Raw genomic sequence first — 19858 nt, 5'->3', positions numbered from 1 at the left:
AGTGCCCCTATGCATCAGTACTCCTGTATCCAATAGTGAGAAGTTTTAAAGCAGCTAGTTGGAGGGCTGTGATTACTGTTGGGAAATTTGTGGGTGACATAGAAAGGCTGTCTTCAGTAGGTATAAGTAGAACTTTAAATCCCTTGCATTCTCTTTAGCAGTACATTGAATTTATTTTGCTTATTCAAAGTACTGAAAATAATTTTCAAAATAATACCACTTTGTGATGAAAAATTAGCCTCTCCATTATATTTTACAACTTAAATCATGTCAATGATATGCTTTTCAGAATATTTCAAAAAGGGTGACATTTCTAAACAAATTGGTGCTGGGGAAAGTGTTATAATTTAGTACTAATAGATCATTCGTGTTTGGCTCCATACAAAATACAGGATATAAAGCTGTCTTAAAAATCTAATTGTGCAGGGGTGCCTGGGTGGCTCAGTTGGTTAAGTGCCCGACTTTGGCTCAGGTCATGATCTTGTGGTTCATGAGTACCGGCCCCAGGTCGGGCTCTCTGCTGACAGCTCAGAGCCTGGAGCCTGCTTTGGATTCTGTGTCTCCCTCTTTCTCTGCCCCTCCCCCGCTCATGCTCTGTCTCTCAAAAATAAATAAACATTTAAAAAAATTCGGTGCAGTGGCCATTTTAAGGAAGATGGATTTGGCTAACAGCTTGATGACATGTTAATATCTTAATGTTGAGGATATTAGTAATTTTGTCATTGACAAAATTAGGATACAAGACTATTTATTATAAAGGTATCATAGTGTTGTGGGAGGAAAAGATTTAAGACTTGCTTTCACAGCACATTAATTTACCTGAGTTCTAATATCCTCATGTAGCTAACGTTTAGCAGTTGTACAGTGTTATTAGGATCAAATGAGTTAATGATGGCCAACATATTTACAAACTCGTAAGATATTGTTTGCTGTTATGTCCAGAAAGTCTTAGGTTAATTTTCTATCTTATATCTAAATATGGCAATAAAAATATCCCTCATATTCAGGTATCTGAATTTTCCAGGTAAAAAGTGAATATAGTTTGCTAATGAGAGTGGTTTGTATAAGACTAATCTCCCCTGAAGATGACCGTTATAAACCACAGACAGAATGTTAAAACTGTTTAAGGCATTGGAAAACACCATCTCCAAAGGTGGGTTGGAACTGAAGGGGTTTTGATTCTCAAAGTCTACATTTATGACTTTTTACTTGAGGACAGCCCTTAATCTATACTGGACAGCTATAACTTAAGTAGAAAACTACAGCTTTATTGGCTTACAGTGTCAATGGCTAGAGTTTGGGGTGGGCAGAGTGGGATGGAATTTGAAGGTGAAAATCCAGGAAAAGAATGACTCATATAGGAGGAAATCCCCCAAATCTGAATATTAACTTACTGCAAATATTTACTGACCTCAGAACTATGAATATACAGGAGAGATTCCTTGGAGCCTGTGGAAAACAATAATTACAAGATGATAAAAACTGGGAGAGATTATATTTCTTGCCCATAGGAGGAGTGACATATTTGGATTTTGAAACTTGAGGCTGCAGCTTAGGTTTTCTATTAGAACTGCAGAAGGATCATGCCTTAGAAATAAAGACTTTGTTGCATGACTAAGGATTTGCCCCAAGACCAAGCCAAAACTGAAACAGATTCACACTAACCCAAGTATAAAACCAAAGCTCCCCAAACTCAAGGAGGCTGATAGGAAAAAGTCAGCATTATTTGGGAGAAGAGAACAAAATCTAAGAGTCTTTATAGTTTATCATTCACGATACTCACAACACAAAAAATTATTAAACATGTGAATAAACACAATTTATGATACATAATTAAAAGAAAATTGGCCAATATAGACCTCAAGATGATGCAAATGTTGGAATTAACAGAAAAAGACTTTAAAGCAGCTATTATTAATGTGGTGAAGGACTTAGCAAACAAGATAGTCATGTTGAGTGACCAGATGGTGAATCTCTGCAAAGAAATGTAAACTATAAAAAGAGAACCAAGTATAAATTCTAATACTATAAGTACAATGTCTGAAATTATAAATTAAATTAAAACTTAGAAAATCCATTGGATGGGCTTAACAAATTGAAGATGACAGAAGATAGGGTCTGGTGACTTGAAGGCAGATCCATTGATATCATCTAATATGAAAATGAGAAAATAAAAAAGTTGAAAAAGAAAAAAGCCTCAGTGACCTAGGGTACAATGTTGAATATTCTTATATACCTCTAATTAACTCTAAGTAGTCTAATATACATTAGACTTTTGTCTACATTTGTTGAGGTCCAACAAAAAGAGAATGAGGGAAAAATGTGTTAAAAAAAAAAAAAAAGAGGGGCGCCTGGGTGGCTCAGTCGGTTAAGCGTCCGACTTCGGCTCAGGTCATGATCTCACGGTCCGTGAGTTCGAGCCCCACGTCGGGCTCTGTGCTGACAGCTCAGAGGCTGGAGCGTGCTTCAGATTCTGTGTCTCCCTCTCTCTCTGACCCTCCCCCATTCATGCTCTGTCTCTCTCTGTCTCAAAAATAAATAAACATTAAAAAAAATTAAAAAAAAAAAAAGAAAAAGAGAAAGCAAAAAAAAAAAAAAGCTGCCAACTTCCAAAATTTGGTTGAAACACTAATTACTGATTCCAGACCATAGTGAATCCCAAGTATGATAAATATAAAGATGAGCAAACACAAACATATCATAATCACACGGCTGACAACAGAAGGCCCAGAGAAAATTAGGATCCCAGAAAAAAAAAAAAACAAAAGACACATTACAGGAACAGCAATAGAAATGATGGCCAACTTTACAAGAGGAACATTAGAAGGTCCGGAAACAATGGCATGTCGTCATTAAAATACAGTTGACTTTTGAACAATGTGGGTTTGAACAGATTTTTTTTTTGATAAATATGGTATAGTATTGTAGATGTATTCTCTCTTATGATTTTTCTTCTCTCCAGCTTTTCTATTGTAAGAATACAGTACATAATACATATCACATACAAAATACGTGTTAATTAACTTAATTGAATTTTATTGGTAAGGCTTCTAGTTAACAGTAGGTTAAGGTTTTAGGGGAGTCAGAAGCTATATTTAGATTTTTGACTGCACAGTGTGGGTGCCCTCACTCCCATGTTGCTCAGGGTTCAACTGTACTGAAAGAAAAATGTCAGTCTGGTAGGAGAATACCCTTCAAAATATAGGTAAAATAAAAATGCTTTCAGATAAAGTAGAATTAAGAGAATCTCACCACCAGACCAACTGTATTGAAAGAAATTCTTCAGACTGAGGGAGATGATCCTTAAGATAAAAGCTCATCTACAGTAAGGAAGAATACCAACTATCATAATAGGAGGCTAAATATAAAGGACATTATCTGTTTTTTGTTTTTTTGTTTTTTGTTTTTTTTTTGCCTCAAACTTTTCAAAGACCTGTGACTTTACATTTAAATGTAATGCATAGAGCTATAGAATATATGATGACAATAGTAAAAAAGTTGAGGGGAGTAAATGGAAATTCTACATGTTTCTGAAGAGTTATGATATTATCTTTAAATAGTAACGATGCATGTTTTTATCCTCAGAACAACCACCAGAATACATTATACAAAATAATAGCTAAGAAGCCATTATAAGAATTAAGATGGAATATTTAAAATACTTGGATAAGCTAAACAAAGGCTAGAAAAGGAAGAACACAGGTAAAAGTAATGGATGGAACAAATGGAAGACAAATAGTGAACGGTAGACTTAAAACCCAATTATTACAACAATTATAAAGGGTAAAAATTTTCATTGTGCACAAAAAGCATGACACAAGCCTATGTTGTCTAAAAGTGACACAATTTAGGCATTATGGCATATGGCATTATAGCCATAGATAGGTTAAAAGTAAGAGATCTATGCGAACAGTTAAGTATAAGAAAGCTAGTGTGGTTATGTTAATAATCACACAAAGTAAGACTTTAAGATAAGCGGTATTACCAGTGATAAAAGGGGACATTTCATAATGATAATACAATGAACTAATCAGAAATAATAATAATAAAAAATGTATAGTTTCTTTAGAGAGCTTTCAAAATGCATAAACACAAAATAGCCGATGGTAGTTGCACGATATTGTGAGTGGACTTAATGTTAATAGATCTTTACATCTAAAAATGATCAAGAGTTAAACTTTATTTTATTTATATTTCACTACAATAAAATAAAAAAGCTTTGCAGAACTAAAGGAAAAAATAGATCAATCCAGGCTCATATTTGGAGAATTTGAAACTTTTTGCAACTGATAAAAACAACCAGACAAAAAGTAAGATTATAGGAAAACCAGACAACACTGTTAACTGCCTCTTTCAGACTGACATTAGACATTCTCTAAAACTGACCATATCCTGGACCATAAAATAAATGTTAATAAATTTTAAAAATGAATCTTAACAGCATATGGTATCTGACCATACCAGAATTAAATTAAATATTAGTAAGATAGCCAGAAAATCTTCAAAAACCAGCATGTTTTAAATAACTTATGAATCTAAGGAGAAATCAGAAGGAAAAATTAGAAAATAGTTTTAAATGGAAAGAAAATGCAGTATGTCAAAATGGGTGGAATTCAGCCTCAGCCGTGTTTAGGGGAAAATATGTAGCTAAAGTGATTATATTAGAGGAGGAAAAATCATATGGTCTAAGTTTCATGTAAGGCTAGAAAAATATGGGCATGTTAAACCCAGAGAGAACAGAAGAAAATAATAAAGACTGGAAGTCAATGTGATAGAAAGCAGATAAGCAATATAAAAAATTAACAATGTTGATTCTTTGGAAAGGTTAGTAAAATTGATAAACTGATTATGACTTATTAAACTGGTTAAGAAGAAAAAGCTAAAGCACAATTTATCAGTATCAGGATATCTGGAGTATCAGTATCAGGAGTAAAAGAGAGCACATCATTGCAGCGGATGTTATTAGGATAATGAGGCAACACTTTGAACAACTTTGTGCCAATAACTTCAACAACTTAGAGGAGATGGGCATATTGCTTAAAAATCACAGCACTACCAAAAACTGGGCACAGGTAAAATGGAAAAGTAAAGTAAAGGATCTAGAATTGCCAAAACCATCTTGAAGAACAAAGTTGGGAGAGTTTTGCCTGATTTCAAGACTTAGCATAAAGCTAAAGTAATCAAGACAGACTGGTAAGGATAGATAATCAATTAGTGAAATAGAACAACATGGATGGATCTCAAAAACATTATGATTGGAAGAAGCTAGATGCAAGAGAGCACAGTCTCCATAATTCCATATGAAGTTCATTAACCTGCAAAATAAGCTGTGGGGACAGAAATTCAGTCATTGGTTATCTGGGGCAGTGGAGATTGGAAAGCAGATGGGTATAGAGAATTTCTTGGATGATGGAAATGTTCTGTTTTTTTTTTTTTTTTTTTATTAGGATGGTTATAAGGATACACACACACACACACACACACACACACACACACATATATATATATATATATATATATATTTATTTTTTCCCTCAAACTCTTAGAATGGTATACCTTGGAACTCTTTATTCTATGCAAAATTTCCCTAAAAAATGTTAACCTGCACCTTCTGTCAGCTCCCTCCATTATATCCCTTTTCTGCATTGGCCAGTGACTAATATAAATGTTGTTTTTGCCATGACACTTTTTCTAACAATCTTTGTTGAAATAACTTTTGTCCTTATTCCTACACTATGCCCAAGCTTCAGTCATAGCAATTAAATGTAATCCTGTTTTGTTCGATGATTACTAGTGTATAAGTTCCTTGAAGCAAAGGATGTCTGTGAATCATTGTATCTCCAAAATCCCTAGCGCAGAGCTTTGGATATAAAGCTCTGGAAAAAAAAAAAAAATGAGTGGAAAAAAAAAAAGACAATATGTGTGTAGATGTGATTGTGTGTGCTTTATTTCTAGCACTAGTACTGTGCATTTTGTGCAAGTCCCTGTATTTTGCCATGTAGTTTAAAACTACTTAATATCTGTGCAAAATACATTCATTTGTTTAATATCACATCTTATTCTGTCAAAGTAAGCATATCTTGCTGCTTTTATTATAATCACAACTCTCTAAATAACCTTGGTCAAACTACCTATCTCATATACCAATATCAAATTACTTCGAGGTGTTTCCCTTACCTACGTAGAATTAACATTTTCTTATGTTTGCATATTTGGCAAGATTTTTTGTTAACACAGAATCTTTCACCAGGTAACACAAAATTTGCTCATTTGCTGATCATATATTGTCTGCTTTTTACTTGAAAGATTTCAACTGGGACATGCTGATTTTTTTTTTTTTTTTTCTTATGTACTTTCAGCCTTGGTCTCTTGTTTACTCTCTGCTGCCATCAGGTTATCAGATATGTCAGTCATCAGTGTTGATGTTCTACATAGTCCTTGAAGGCAAAGGAGAATTAATTTACCAGCCTGGAATCTCAATTTTCAGTGTTTTATTATTTTAATTTTTTATCTGTTAAAATGGAGTTGTGAGTCTTGCACTAAATTTGAAAAATATGTTATCAAGTGAGTTGTAATTACAGTAGGTGGCTAGATTCAGTATTATCTTTTTGCATCTAAAACTTGCGTGAAGTAGAAACATATTACATGCGTTATAATTTATATTTGGTGATTATCATGTAAATATCTTGTGATTAATATATGATGGTGAGCATTTCTTTTGTAAATCCAAGAATAGTGATCTTTTAGTAAATATATCACTCACATGATTATTAAGTATATGAAAAGTCTGTGAAAAAACTCAAAATCCATAGGAACATTGAAGTCAGGTAGCTCAAGATGTAGTGGTGAAGGAGCAGTGTTCTTGAATGTGTTTTGAAAGGGTTGGACTATGCCTTTTTAAGGGGAAAATATTTCACTACCCTAAACAGGGCCCAGTGATATATATCAGAAAGTTCCAGCTTGGGGGGATGTTTTTGGATTGACACAGCACTATGCTGTCTCTGCTTTTAAGTGCATTCATGATGCTTAAGGATTGGTGTAGAGTTTGGCATTTAATGTACATTAAAGGTGATGTTTGCTGGGTAAACAGTTCAGAGTAGCAACTCAGAAAGATCATAGGAATTCAGCCTTAGCTTCCCAAGCAAATAAAGCAAATCTTCATTAGGTATCACTTTCAAAGAATGTACTGATTCTAACTGCTGACCCTTTTTATTTTCAATGAACTGTTTCAAGAGAAAAAAAAAAAGGTGTAGTTTATTTCATAGTTCTGTGTAAAAGGATGCTCATTGGAAACGGTAGAGTTTTAAAGAATAAGGCTTAGTATCTTAATAATGATGATATTCCTCTTTTGCATGCTGTGCAGAAAAGGGCTAACATAAACCATATTTGTAAATCAATAGGAAATAGATATAAACAATGCAAGCTAGAAGACAGAGGATGGAAATAAAACTATTGGAATTATATATATAGTTTTGTCACCCTTTTTTGGTGTATTATAAGACAGTATTGGATATTAGAGAATATTGCTACAAATCCTTACTATCTCAGGGACAAACTTCAGAGATTGTCACTGAGCTAATCTAAGTGTTTTGAAAAATAACAACATTCTCTGTGACTAGAGTATAAGGTGGAGATTTGATTTAAAAATACATACTTTTAACAGTGTGAGGTTGAGAGACAAGGAAGTGATTATTGAACTGTACCTTAATGCTCTCATGGCCTATTAGAATAATTGGTTAAATGACTGCAGTATCCAAAAAACCTTTATATGCTTCTCAGAGTGAAGTGTCTTCCCTTAGTAGAACTCAAGACCTATAAAAACAATTGCATACAATTTGTTTTAAATATAACATATTGTAATACAACTTCCTTAGCCGTGATAGTTTTTCTATAATAGCTTGACTTATAATTAAAACCATAAATCATTCAGCTCTTCTATCATAAGGCATTTGCAACCTTTTTTACATTGGGAATTTAAGGAAGAAAAACAGGAGAAGAGAAATGAACAGAACGTGGATGCAGGGTGCAGTTCCTCACTCCTGCACAATTCATTTTGGAAGGGGAGAGGCTTGGAGAGGCTTTTGGGAAGGAGAGATTGAAAAAACAAAGTGTTATGGAAAACAGTGTTAGATCTGTCATGCCCCTTATGTAATATATTTTAAAAGGATCAAATCAAAAGACAATTTTCTGTTCCCAGTCATCTTTTAAAACTATCTCCTGCCGTGTATGTTATATTTTTCCTACATGAAAAATGTATGTGTATGTTAAAGAAAAAAGATACTCAAATTGAGTTTGGTGCAGTGTTCAAAGCGAGCAGTACAAGTTTACCCTCACAAATGAGATATTTTCTTTTAATTAATAGCTGATTATTTTTATAGTGACACTCTGGTGTTGAGAATAATAGGATATTCATTTGACACCAGCAGGTCTTTGTTGTTAAATTTGCATTTCCCCTGCTCCCTATGACTGGGGGTGGACTGTTCCCAGGTAGCCCCTTTGCCATGTTATTCTGCAGTGGTTTAATATATTTGATAGACGTGAGTGAACAATAAAACTTATAAAAGTTATCCTTGAAAGTCTTTAAACATGAAGTTAAAGTAAATTAATGTTCTGTTTTATGATTTCTGCAGAATTGTTAATTAATCATTAAACATTTATTATATAGCTTGACTTACAATAAACATATTTATTATAGGAGCCAAATTGCCTAGATTTTAATCCTAGTTCCACTGCATACTAGTTTGTACCTGGTTTCTTTGTCTTTAAAATGGGGATAACGGGGGTGCCTGGGTGGCTCCGTTGGTTAAGCATCCGACTTCAGCTCAGGGCATGATCTCGTGGTTTGTGGGTTCAAGCCCCCGTGTGGGGCGCTATGCTGACTGCTTGCTCAGAGCCTGGAGCCTGCTTTGGATTCTGTGTCTCCCTCTCTGTCTCTCCCCTGCCCCGCTCACACTGTCTCCCTCTCTCTCAAAAATAAATAAATGGCAATAAATAAATAAATAAATAAATAAATAGGAGATAATCATGATACCCACCTAATAGGGTTGTTGTGAAGGCAAATGAATTAAGGTTTCTTAAGCCCTTTGAATAGTGCTTGGCACATACTAACTAGTGCTATGTATTAGCTATTACTATTGGCTGCTGTTAAGTGGTGACATGAATAAGCTACATTCAAATAGATTTTTTTCATGTATTTGGAACATAATCATTACCTTGTGGAACTACTGAGAATAAGTAATGTGTTCATCATGTTATCAGTAGACCAGATTATCAGATAACCATGTTGTTATCATGAGAGAAGTGGGGCAATTATGAACTACACAGCTCTGTGTCTTAAATGGCCATCTATTAGAGCATACTTGCCTTCACTTTTGTAGGTGGGAGCAACATGATTCCTTTAAGACAAGAATGGTGGTGAATGCACAGTACAACGCAGGACCTCTGGTTTTGTGTCAGGTACCTGAGTCTGCTCAGCCACCATGGGAAGGACTGTCACCAGGGAATGCAGAATCTTTGGTTCACAGAGCTTCAGTTCTTGGCACTGGGAAGAAGGCTTAATAGGTGAGGTGAAATAGCTGGGCTTGTCTTCTTTGGTGATAGCTGGCCCAGCCACACCATTTGAAAGCATTGCTTACCATTTGAGGGTCCATCCTTAGTTTTCTGGTAGGCAGGTGCTGGTGTGGCTAGTTGGGCCAGAAACTATCTCATTTGTTAACTTCAATTGAGAAAGTTCAAACAGCTCAGTGAGTGAGCAGAAGATTCTAAAGAATTTTAGAATTCCTGAAAACATGGCAGTTTTGCTCGAGTCCACCTACTTTCCCTTCCCGTCAGCTTGGTGTGCCTTCAGAAGATAAATAGCTTTTGCCTTAAAGTGTGGACCTTGGGTGCTCATTGTTTACTTTCACCCCTTGAGTTTTTAAAAACAGAGCTGTGGTTCTCAGTCCTGACTGCACATTAGTACCACCTGGGGAGCTTTTAATAAAGCAGAATTTCCTGGGCTTGGAGCCCAGGCCAGTTAATCAAAATCCTGGGTCGGTAGGGCCTGGACACTGTAATGTTTTAAAAGTACCTCCCACCAAAAAAAAAAAAAAAAGTACCTCCCACCTCCATTCTATTGTGAAACTAGGGTTTAGAACCCTTGATTTAACTCACGATGATGAAATCTTCCATATCAATAGGTAACTACTTGTTTGGGGATTGACTGCCCTGGTTTATCAGTAGACTGTCTTATTGGTACATTCTCTATCATTTATCTGGTTCCCTATTCCCTTGGATTTAGAGGACTCATGGTGAGTTCTGAATACATACTGCCTTAACTGAGCCTAGAGAGTTCCTGCTCTTTTAATCTCATAAAATTTTTATCAGTAACACAGCAAAGCAATCCCTTATTTTTCCTATTCTCCAGTGTGCGCATCAACAGAGCAACAGTTTTCCTCAGGAAAGAAATTGGTTAGTTCTACCTACTGGATATTTGTGTGGATGATACAGCCAGGAAAGACAAGTTACATTGAATTGATTGAGAGGTGAGGGAGTCAGGGAGGTAAATTTCTTTATATATCTATCTCTATATCTATCTATATATCGATCTATCTATAGATCTATTGATCTATCTATATAGATCAATTTATATAGATCAATATTTTTTTTTTTTGCTGAGATTCTTCACCATTCTAGGTACCATCTGTATAATTTCACTTAATTATCCCAGATGTCCTATGAAATAGACACTGTTACCTGTGCATTAAAATACTAAATAATTTGACCAGGGTTTTGTGGTTAGTATGTCCAGAACTGAATGCAACCCAGGTCTGTTCCTATGCTCTTTCCATCATAAACAACAGCTCTCCAGCAAACCTCAGTTTGTTCTCTTTGTTAAGTCTGTTTCATGGTTTGCTTCTCTCTTTTTCCCACTATGTTCATCTGTTTTGTTTCTTAAATTTCACATATTTGAAATCATATGGTATTTGTCTTTCCATGAATTATTTCACTTAGCATAATACACTCTAGCTCCACCCATATCATTCAAATGGCAAGATTTCATTCCTTTTAATGACTGAGTAATATTCCTTTGTATATGTATATATTTTTATCTATCAGTTGATGGACATTTGGACTCTTGCTGTAATTTGGCTGTTGTTGATAATGGTGCTGTAGATACTGGGGTGCATGTGTCCCTTTGAATCAATATTTTTGTATCCTTTGGGTAAATACCTAGTAGTGTGATTGCTACGTTGTAGGGTAGTTCTATTTTTAACTTTTTGAGGAGCCACTGTACTATTCCAGAGTAGCTGCCCCAGATTGCATTTCCACCAACAGTGTAAGAGGGTTCCCCTTTCTCTGCATCCTTGCCAACAACTGTTGTTTCCTGTGTTTTTAATTTTAGCCTTTCTGACAGGTATGAGGTGGTATCTCATTGTAGTTTTGATTTGTATTTCCATGATGATGAGTGATGTTCAGCATCTTTGATGTGTCTGTTAGCCATCTGAATGTATGTCTTCTTTGGAAGAATGTTTTGTCGTGTTTTCTGCCCATTTCTTAACTGGGTTGTGTTGGGGGTGTTGAGTTTGATAAGTTCTTTATAAACTTTGGATAACAATCCTTTATCAGGTATGTCATTTGCAAATATCTTGGAGAGGTATTCTTAACACCCATGTGACAATTATATTTTTTTCTCTGCTGTTTGTGGAATTAAAATGAATTTGTTTGAAAAGTAATGGACTTATTTCACAAAGATATACTACTAGAGGCATCAAGGCTTGCTTTACTCCACTTTGGATTTAACACAGCTTAAAAGTTGGAATAGCTTTGAAAACTGTATTGAGTCAAATGACTTCTAATTGATTTATGACTATCAGTGGGTGTGGTTGTTATGTAATCACAATTGGCCCTCTGACTTCTACCATCATGAATCTGCCATGAAATATACCCAGGGAATTTGGATCAACAGAAAACATAACACCTGTCGTAGATTCATAGAAGTTTCCATTTGAAGACCTTGAAGTTTATCTAATCTAACCCCTCCATTCAAAAAGATTGAGGTCTAACATCAAAGAGATGATAGGAGATCAGTCTAGTGGTCAGAATAATTTTGGAGATATCTTTGATATTGATGTACTCATATTGCTATTTTTGTTATTTCCCTGATGGATTTAAACTGATCTGCTTATTTACTATATTTGTATCATCTTAATAATAATTATTTGCTTCTGACTTTTTTTTCTGCTATAGGCTTCTCCTTAATTAATGAAGGTGAACGTGAAGCTTGATGGCAAAATGAAATCATTACTAATCATTCAAAGAGCAAAAATAAGTAAATTCGGGCATTTTTTAAAATGAAACGTGTATCTTTTAAAATAGATGATCAGGATTCTTTTTTAGTTCCTTTTTCTATTGTAAAATGCAGAATCATATATATTAGTGTTAGAAGGGGATTGTGATCATGGTGCTTTGCATGATGTGTTTGGTTCACAGTGCATATATATAATTATTGTGACTTTTGCCCATTTTTTAATTGTAATTTTTGTGAGAGAGAAGAATCAGATTTTTCTCATTTTTCAGCTTCTCACTACAGCATAAAAATATCCTTTTTTTATTCTGATCACACACACACACACACACAAACACAAAAGATCATTCTAATTTAATATTAGATCCTGTTTCCAATGTGGTGAACACAAACCTTTTTTTCATACTCCTTGCTAGTATAAGTCCAAATTTTACAGTAATATGTGGATTTCTTATTACAGGTACATGCTGGGGCTTGCAGCAATTCCAGCAGCTATACAGTTTTTTGGCTTTCTCTTTTTACCTGAAAGCCCTCGATGGCTGATTCAGAAAGGACAGACTCAGAAGGCCCGTAGAATCTTATCTCAGATGCGTGGTAACCAGACCATTGATGAGGAATATGATAGCATCAAAAACAACATTGAAGAAGAAGAAAAAGAGGTTGGCTCAGGTATGTAGATTTTATACTTACACAAATCTTAAAATTGCATAGTGGTGTTATCTAGAAACTATTCTTTTGCTATTATTTAATACCTCTAAATGATATAGTGGTTTTATGTGTATAAACAAATCAAAATAAATATATTTTAATTTTAAAAGTAATATAATAGTGTTATAAAAGAAAGAAAAATGTTCCCATACTACCACTGTTCTCACATAATTACTATTTTTATTTTTGTGTAGTCTCTTTTATTCTTTCAAAATTGGATATGCTTGACATGGTTGTCATCATTGTGTGTGCAGGCGGTAATTTTTGAGCTATATGTATATTTTATATATATATGCATATTGACCTTTTCATATTAACTAAAAGGTCATAGTGTGAACTATTGTCAAAATCACTTTAGTAAAAATACCTTGTTGACGTGTGTTACATTAATTTCCATATCGGTTTTTTTTTTTTTTTACGTTTATTTATTTTGAGAGAGAGAGAGAGAGAGAGAGAGAGAAAATATCCCTAGCAGGCCCCATGCTGTCAGCGCAGAGCCTGACGCGGGTCTAAGTCCCACAACCTGGGATCATCATCTGAGCCGAAACCAAGAGTTGGACACTTAATTGACTGAAGCACCCAGGCTCCAGTTTAGTTTTCATAGAGAATAAGAATACCTTCAGACCCTAGTTATGGAATCATTTTGTGCTTCCCTGTTTTCATTAAAATGTTTAATTAACTATGTAATCAAAATTTCACCATGTTGGAAAAGCAAAAAAAAAAAAAAAAAAGTTTTTAGTCAATTTATGTTGATGAATTTCTTTCCAGAGAAGAAATCATGTAGAGTTTTTGCAAAATTCTCAGGCAGGATCTCTAATCTTGACAGTCTTATTTGGGGAAGTGATTTGCAGAATGTACATGACGGGGAAAGGTAGACACTTTATAATCAGTTTCTCAACAGTAATCATTACCCTGATAGATTCACTTTTCCCAAAATTGTCTCATTTTCTCTTGACCTTCCTTTTGCCCCTACATTAATTGGTAATCCGAGCAGAGATGCTGACTGGTGTCAGATTATTTTTCATACTTGAGAAAATGCAGACGTCCACATTGCTATATTGCTATATATTGATATATGTCACACAGGTCTTGGAAGGTCTGTCCTCTCTCCTCCTACTATTATTTTTGGTAAAACTGAAAGCTGTGCTTTCCTGAAACAATAGAATAAACACAGCTCATCACTGTGTTAGCCACACTCGGTTTTCTCACTTTTATATGTATGTAATGCAGTTGTGTGATGCTGTTGTCTGCTCAGGTCCAAGCCCCAGTGACCTGTGAGCTGATTCTGAGTGAAGGTCATTTTTAACAAACGAGTTTCTGGGCATATACCATGTGCCGGGCACTGCTAGCATCTCCAGAGTCAGATGTTAGTGCAAGTATCAAAGAGAACTTGGCTTTAACAAAACAATTCACCGTTACTGAGTTGAACATTGCATTGATTTTTAAAATGCTATTTCAAATGTCCATTTAAATTACAAATACCTTCATTTATGCTCCTCTCCGAATTTCCCTCAGCCGTGGCTTAAATGAAATATGAGCTTGGTTTTATAGTAATCAGTATGCTTGAAGCCCATGTACTAATGTATGGAGAAATAACCTTTCAGAGCATTAAGTTCTATTAAATACTATCTAGAACTTTAGTTTTTATCGTGTAAAGGACAAGTCAACAATGTAATTGAAAAAGCCTTCCCATTTAGGGGTCGGGATACCACTGATTTTACTACGAAGCATTGACGATGTAGCTGGATTTTGACTACTTAAAAATTTGTCCAACTGGTATAGCCGTGCAACTGTTGATGGTGCACACTGTTTGAGTTTCATGACTATTTGAAATACATAACCGGGGCGCCTGGGTGGCTCAGTTGGTTGAGCATCTGACTTCAGGTCATGATCTCACTGTTCCTGGGTTCGAGCCCTGCGTGAGGCTCTGTGCTGACAGCTCCAAGTCCAGAGCCTGTTTGGATTCTGTGTCTCCCTCTTTCTCTCTTTCTCTCTCTCCCTCTCTCTCTCTCTCTCTGCCCCTCCCCTGCTCATGTTCTCTCTCTCTCTGCCCCTCCCCTGCTCATGTTCTCTCTCTCTCATTCACTCAAAGATAAACATTAAAAAATTTTGATATGTATAACCAAAGTTTTTGTTTGTTTTAAGAAACTTGAGATGAAGATATTGCAGTTATCTGCATGTGCTTTAGTTTTTATGAGAAGTCTTTGGGAGCTAACTAAGGCACTTTTTCTTGGGTAAAGATAAAATATTAAGCCATTTACCTGTTTCTCAATATTGCTTTATATACACACTTGGCATGTTTTTTTTTTTTTTTTCTTAAATACTGTTACCTACTGAATCCTAATAATATTTATCCCATGCTTGGGTAAGATATTTTAAACTTTGTAACTAATAGGATTGATAATTTATCCATTTCTAGATTTATACTATTTGAGTACTATCATCATTAGTTTTAAAATTAATCTCGTGTTCTTTTTTAAAGTACAGAATTAAGAGTTTTATGGCATGAATTCATAAGGGAGATTTGCTAGTCTTAAATAGCACCAGTAATTTTGGGGCCTAATTTTTACAATTGAGAAATTTGGCCAGAGAAAAACCTGTTCTGCACAAGTGTGGGTTTTATTTCAGCAGTTGTCATGTCCAGGAGCAAGACTCTGTCAGTGCAGTTGGAAAATAGACATCAGTGGTAGGTCTTGTGTTAAACCGACAGGGTCCTGGCTCTCCGTTACCTTTCATTCGCAAATGATAGGCTAGGTGGACAAATACACATGAAGAAACAGCTAACTTCAAAATAATAAAAACGCCCTGGTCCAGAGAAGACAAGTCAGCCATTGTGTTGCAGGGTTAGAGAGTGGCTTGGGTTCATCTGTGCGTGGATCCTGACAAGGTAAGTTTTGAACCCCGACTTCCAGCTTGGGAACTCCAGGCAGTGGAGTACAGCTGCATGGAGGGAGGAGCTTTGGCCTAGCCACGGCAAAATATTCTGATATTTCGGGAGGTTAGGAAGAAGTGGTATGTGATCCCTGTGTTTTCCTAAGGAGAAGGGTTTTCTTGTCAGATGTGGTGTTACCTGCTACCTGTCTGTGAGCTTACTAAATGAGCTTACTGATTGCAGATCAGTCTTCATGTCCTTCTCTGGGAGTTTCCAGTGACTTCCTACTGTTATGGTACTTGCTTCTGTGACTCTTCTCTTTTCATAGGATTTTTTTTTTTCTTGGTCACTGGAGCTTAAATTTGACTTCATCGAGGACAATAGGCCTAGCTACTGAAGTATGTATTAGTTAATTTATTTTCTGGATGTGTGAGGTATCCGTGCATATGGGATTTACTTCTGGTTTCAGATGCACTTTGTGACCTTCTGTAGTGAATATAGTGGCTCCTCTGGCTGTGTCAGCAGCAGAGGCATGGCTCACACGCCATGTTTTAGAACAGGATTGGATTGTCATGGTATTCCATCTCTTCTACACATGGCACAAAGGTCAACCTCCGTAGCATGTGGTTTCTCCACTGTAGTGGGCAAAAGAAAAAAGGGCATTTGATGGAAAAAGAAGCAAATGATTGTTTTCCATGTGTATTCAACACTGTTTATACATCCTGCAGGACTCATAAAGTAAGCCTGGAAGTAACAGCTTGGTTGGAAAGCTCCCTTGTGTGGGAGACAGGGAGGAGAAAGACTTGTCCTGGCTTCACCTTTACCTGGTAATCCTGAAAAGATTTTTGGGGAGTTGCCAAACCTCACTTTGTTTCTTGGTTTGTAAGAAAAGAGAGCCAGATTATAATAGCTCCACAATCTTTTTTTTTTTTTTAGAGTTTTAAAAATCTTTGAGATATGCCTGTTTCTTTATTTTTAAATACCATGCAGCAGCCTTTCACTGAAAAATATTTGTTGAGTGACACTCAGTAGAATTGGGGATGTGACAATAAGTAAGACAGACAAGGTTCTAGTCCATTCTGCTGGAAAGAAGCACACAAATGATAAAGAGTAAATAGTTAGGATAACTACAAATTGTGGTAATGACGTTGAAGGAAACAAACAAGATAATAACATTTATAGAGGGACTGAAGGGGGATGGTTAGGAAAGGCTTCTCTGAAGAGGTGAGTGTGAAGCCTGAGAAGGAATCAGTAGTGTAGAGAACTGAAGGGAAGAGTGTTCCAGGCAGAGGGAACAGCAAGTGCAAAATTATGTGTATCATTAAGTGGACCAGGTTAATTTTCTTGGAAGTTATAAAGTGTACATGTGCCTGATTTTTAAAACATTGCAGTAAGAACTCACTATTCATCTTTATTTATGCTTAGGTTTATTTATGCCTAAGCTTTGAACTAGTGGGAACACAGTTACTGCTTTTAGAATTAAAAGTAAATGTACGTATCATTTCTGTCATTTTGTTGCTTATCTCTTACAGATTATTGCCTTAGTTTATTATATGCTGCATAGATATGTAATAGCCTCCTATCTTTTATGTACAACAGAGGTAGAAACTGGAGAGAGGCCTAGGTAGTCACTTAAGGCAATGATTCTCGAACTTTGCCACTTCCCTTCAAAGGTGAGTGGAGAGAGGCTGGCCTCTTGAGGCCTGGGTTCCATAGCAAAAGGCTACTGCACTAAGCCCAACATTTACTTGAATTTTTATGCTTTATCCTAGTAATTAACAAAAGTTTGTGCTCTGCTTCATAACATAATTGTTTACTTAACTTTAAAAGTGTTTTCTCAGTATATCTAAAGTGTTTATCCATTGACTTTATGTGTTCCATCACCCTGTCGTGTACATTCCCTGGGACAGGTGTCCCGCAGTTTGACAAACATGGCCTTAATGCTTTAAGGAGGGAGCTCCTCTCTTGGGCAAATGCATTAGGCGGGGTAGGAAGTTGGAGTGGCCTATATTACTAGAAGCGAGTGTTCATCTTATCATTTACTGAGCATATTGAAGAGTAGAGAATCTTTGTCAGGAGCTTTAGTTTATAACAGTAATTGTCTCATAACAAAAGAAGTAAAATTAGTCACCAAGAGAGACAGGACACTTCTGAAGGCAATCTTAGGAAAGAATCTAAAAATGAACGTTGTATATTCATTTGGTTTATAACACCTTGTTGGACAGCACTCTCTAATGATGTATTCAGTTTTTTCTTAGTTGATACATAGTTGACATATAACTCCTATAATCCTAGTTGATATACAAGTTCCAGGTGTATGACATAATGGTGCAGTATGTGTATATACTACAGAATGATCACCACAGTAAATCTCGTTAACAGGCATCACCACACATAGTTACAAAAATTGTTTTTTCTTGATGTCTTCAATTTCTTATCCTGCACCAGAGGACAAGAAGTAGATTCCTGGGATGAGGTGAAAGGAAAGCAGAGGCTGCTGTCAACATGCCCAAGCAGAAGCAGCCCCATAGGCAGGGCTTAGGGAAAAAAGTCTCACACATTCTGCACCTTGCTGCCACTCCCTGCTCTGCTCTGCCCTGGGGTGTTAAGACAGGATCCTTGGAAGGAAAGTGTAATCCAGGAAATCTTTGTGACCCTAGAGAAATGTGCAAATATTGATGTAGAACCAGTACAAAAAAAAAAAAAAAAAACAAAAAGCAGGGGGAAGGAAGCAGTGTTTGGGGAGAACGGAGTCATTAGGGAAGCTTCGTGCAACAGCAGATGGAGTAAAAGGAGCAAAGCAGGGGAGAAACTGAGTGCACATCTTGAGGCAGTGGAGAGCAGCCTCCTGCAAAGTGTTTGTTTATAGCATGGGGCGAGTCCATGGAACTTGAAAATGTATATGGCCTTTTCTTTTTTATTTTTTTTACTTTTTTTTTTAAGTGTTTTATTATTTATTTTTGAGATAGAGAGCATGAATGGGGGAGGGTCAGAGAGAGAGGGAGACACAGAATCTGAAGTAGGCTCCAGGCTCTGAGCTGTCAGCACAGAGCCCGACGCAGGGCTCGAACTCACAGACCATGAGATCATGACCTGAGCCGAAGTTGGACGCTCAACCGACTGAGCCACCCAGGCGCCCCTGGCCTTTTCTTTTTTAAAGGAAAATAGTATTTTTGTTCATCCTGTCTTTTAAAAATTATAGGTAAAATTTTTTTACAGTTAATATTACTTTGATCACTGAGATCCATAGATGCTTCCAAAATAGATTTATTGAACAGAAGAATATCAGTGAGAATGTTGGTCTTGGCTATTTTTTCACTAAAATCTTAATCTGCATATGTGAGAAGTATCAACCCACAGGCACTATCAAATGCTTCAGACAAATTAGATTCAGGCCCAGTGGTTGCTGTTATAGGGCGTTCAGGTTACCTGCACAGTGTGTAATCTTGCAAAAAAAAAAAAAAAAAAAAAAAAAAAATCTCGCCCACAAGATTTGCATTGTTACATTTTATCAACTAATCACCTCAGTAACTGGGCAAGTACCGTTCTGTGTTTTGCCTGTCAGGTAGTTGGATCTCCAGCCTGAAGAGGAAGAACTATGTAGGGAGGGGAATTTATTCAAGACCCTCTCGTGAGCTCAGTTTGAAACCTGTTTTGATTTACGTCCAGCTCTTAGGGGGTCGCGTCTATCAGGAAGGGACAGCTGCATGCACTCTTTTTTTTTCCCCCTACAGTGATTTTGCAATTGGGTCATCAAATCTTATCTTCTCATAAGTCATTTTCTTTTCTTCTGAATTGATATTGCCTGTGGCTATTTCAGCAAAGCATGTTCTGCAGAGAGGTCAGAGAGGGTAGATATTTATCATATTTTGGTAGAAATCCTTCCAAAAATTCTTGAGAAATCTAATTCCAGCATGACATTGCAGTAGAATGCTCATTGCTATTGACATCTGTTGCACTTAGAGGAAAGTAGTCATTTCCCCCAGTATTTC

General features: G+C 36.1%; 1 protein-coding gene across 1 annotated transcript in view; it reads left to right on the top strand.

The window, feature by feature from the left end:
- SLC2A13 (solute carrier family 2 member 13) overlaps positions 1-19858 on the top strand; it is a 381521-nt gene that overhangs the window by 63745 nt on the left and 297918 nt on the right. Inside the window, exon 3 of the mRNA XM_078449949.2 lies at positions 12747-12955. Within this exon, the coding sequence (XP_078306075.2) occupies positions 12747-12955 (209 nt within the window). The remainder of the gene's footprint in view (positions 1-12746; positions 12956-19858) is intronic.

The sequence above is a fragment of the Panthera onca genome, chromosome B4 (genome assembly GCF_046562875.1).
Source record: "Panthera onca isolate mPanOnc1 chromosome B4, mPanOnc1 haplotype 2, whole genome shotgun sequence".
In the NCBI taxonomy this organism is placed as follows: domain Eukaryota; kingdom Metazoa; phylum Chordata; class Mammalia; order Carnivora; family Felidae; genus Panthera; species Panthera onca.
This window is presented reverse-complemented; position numbering and strand designations above follow the sequence as displayed.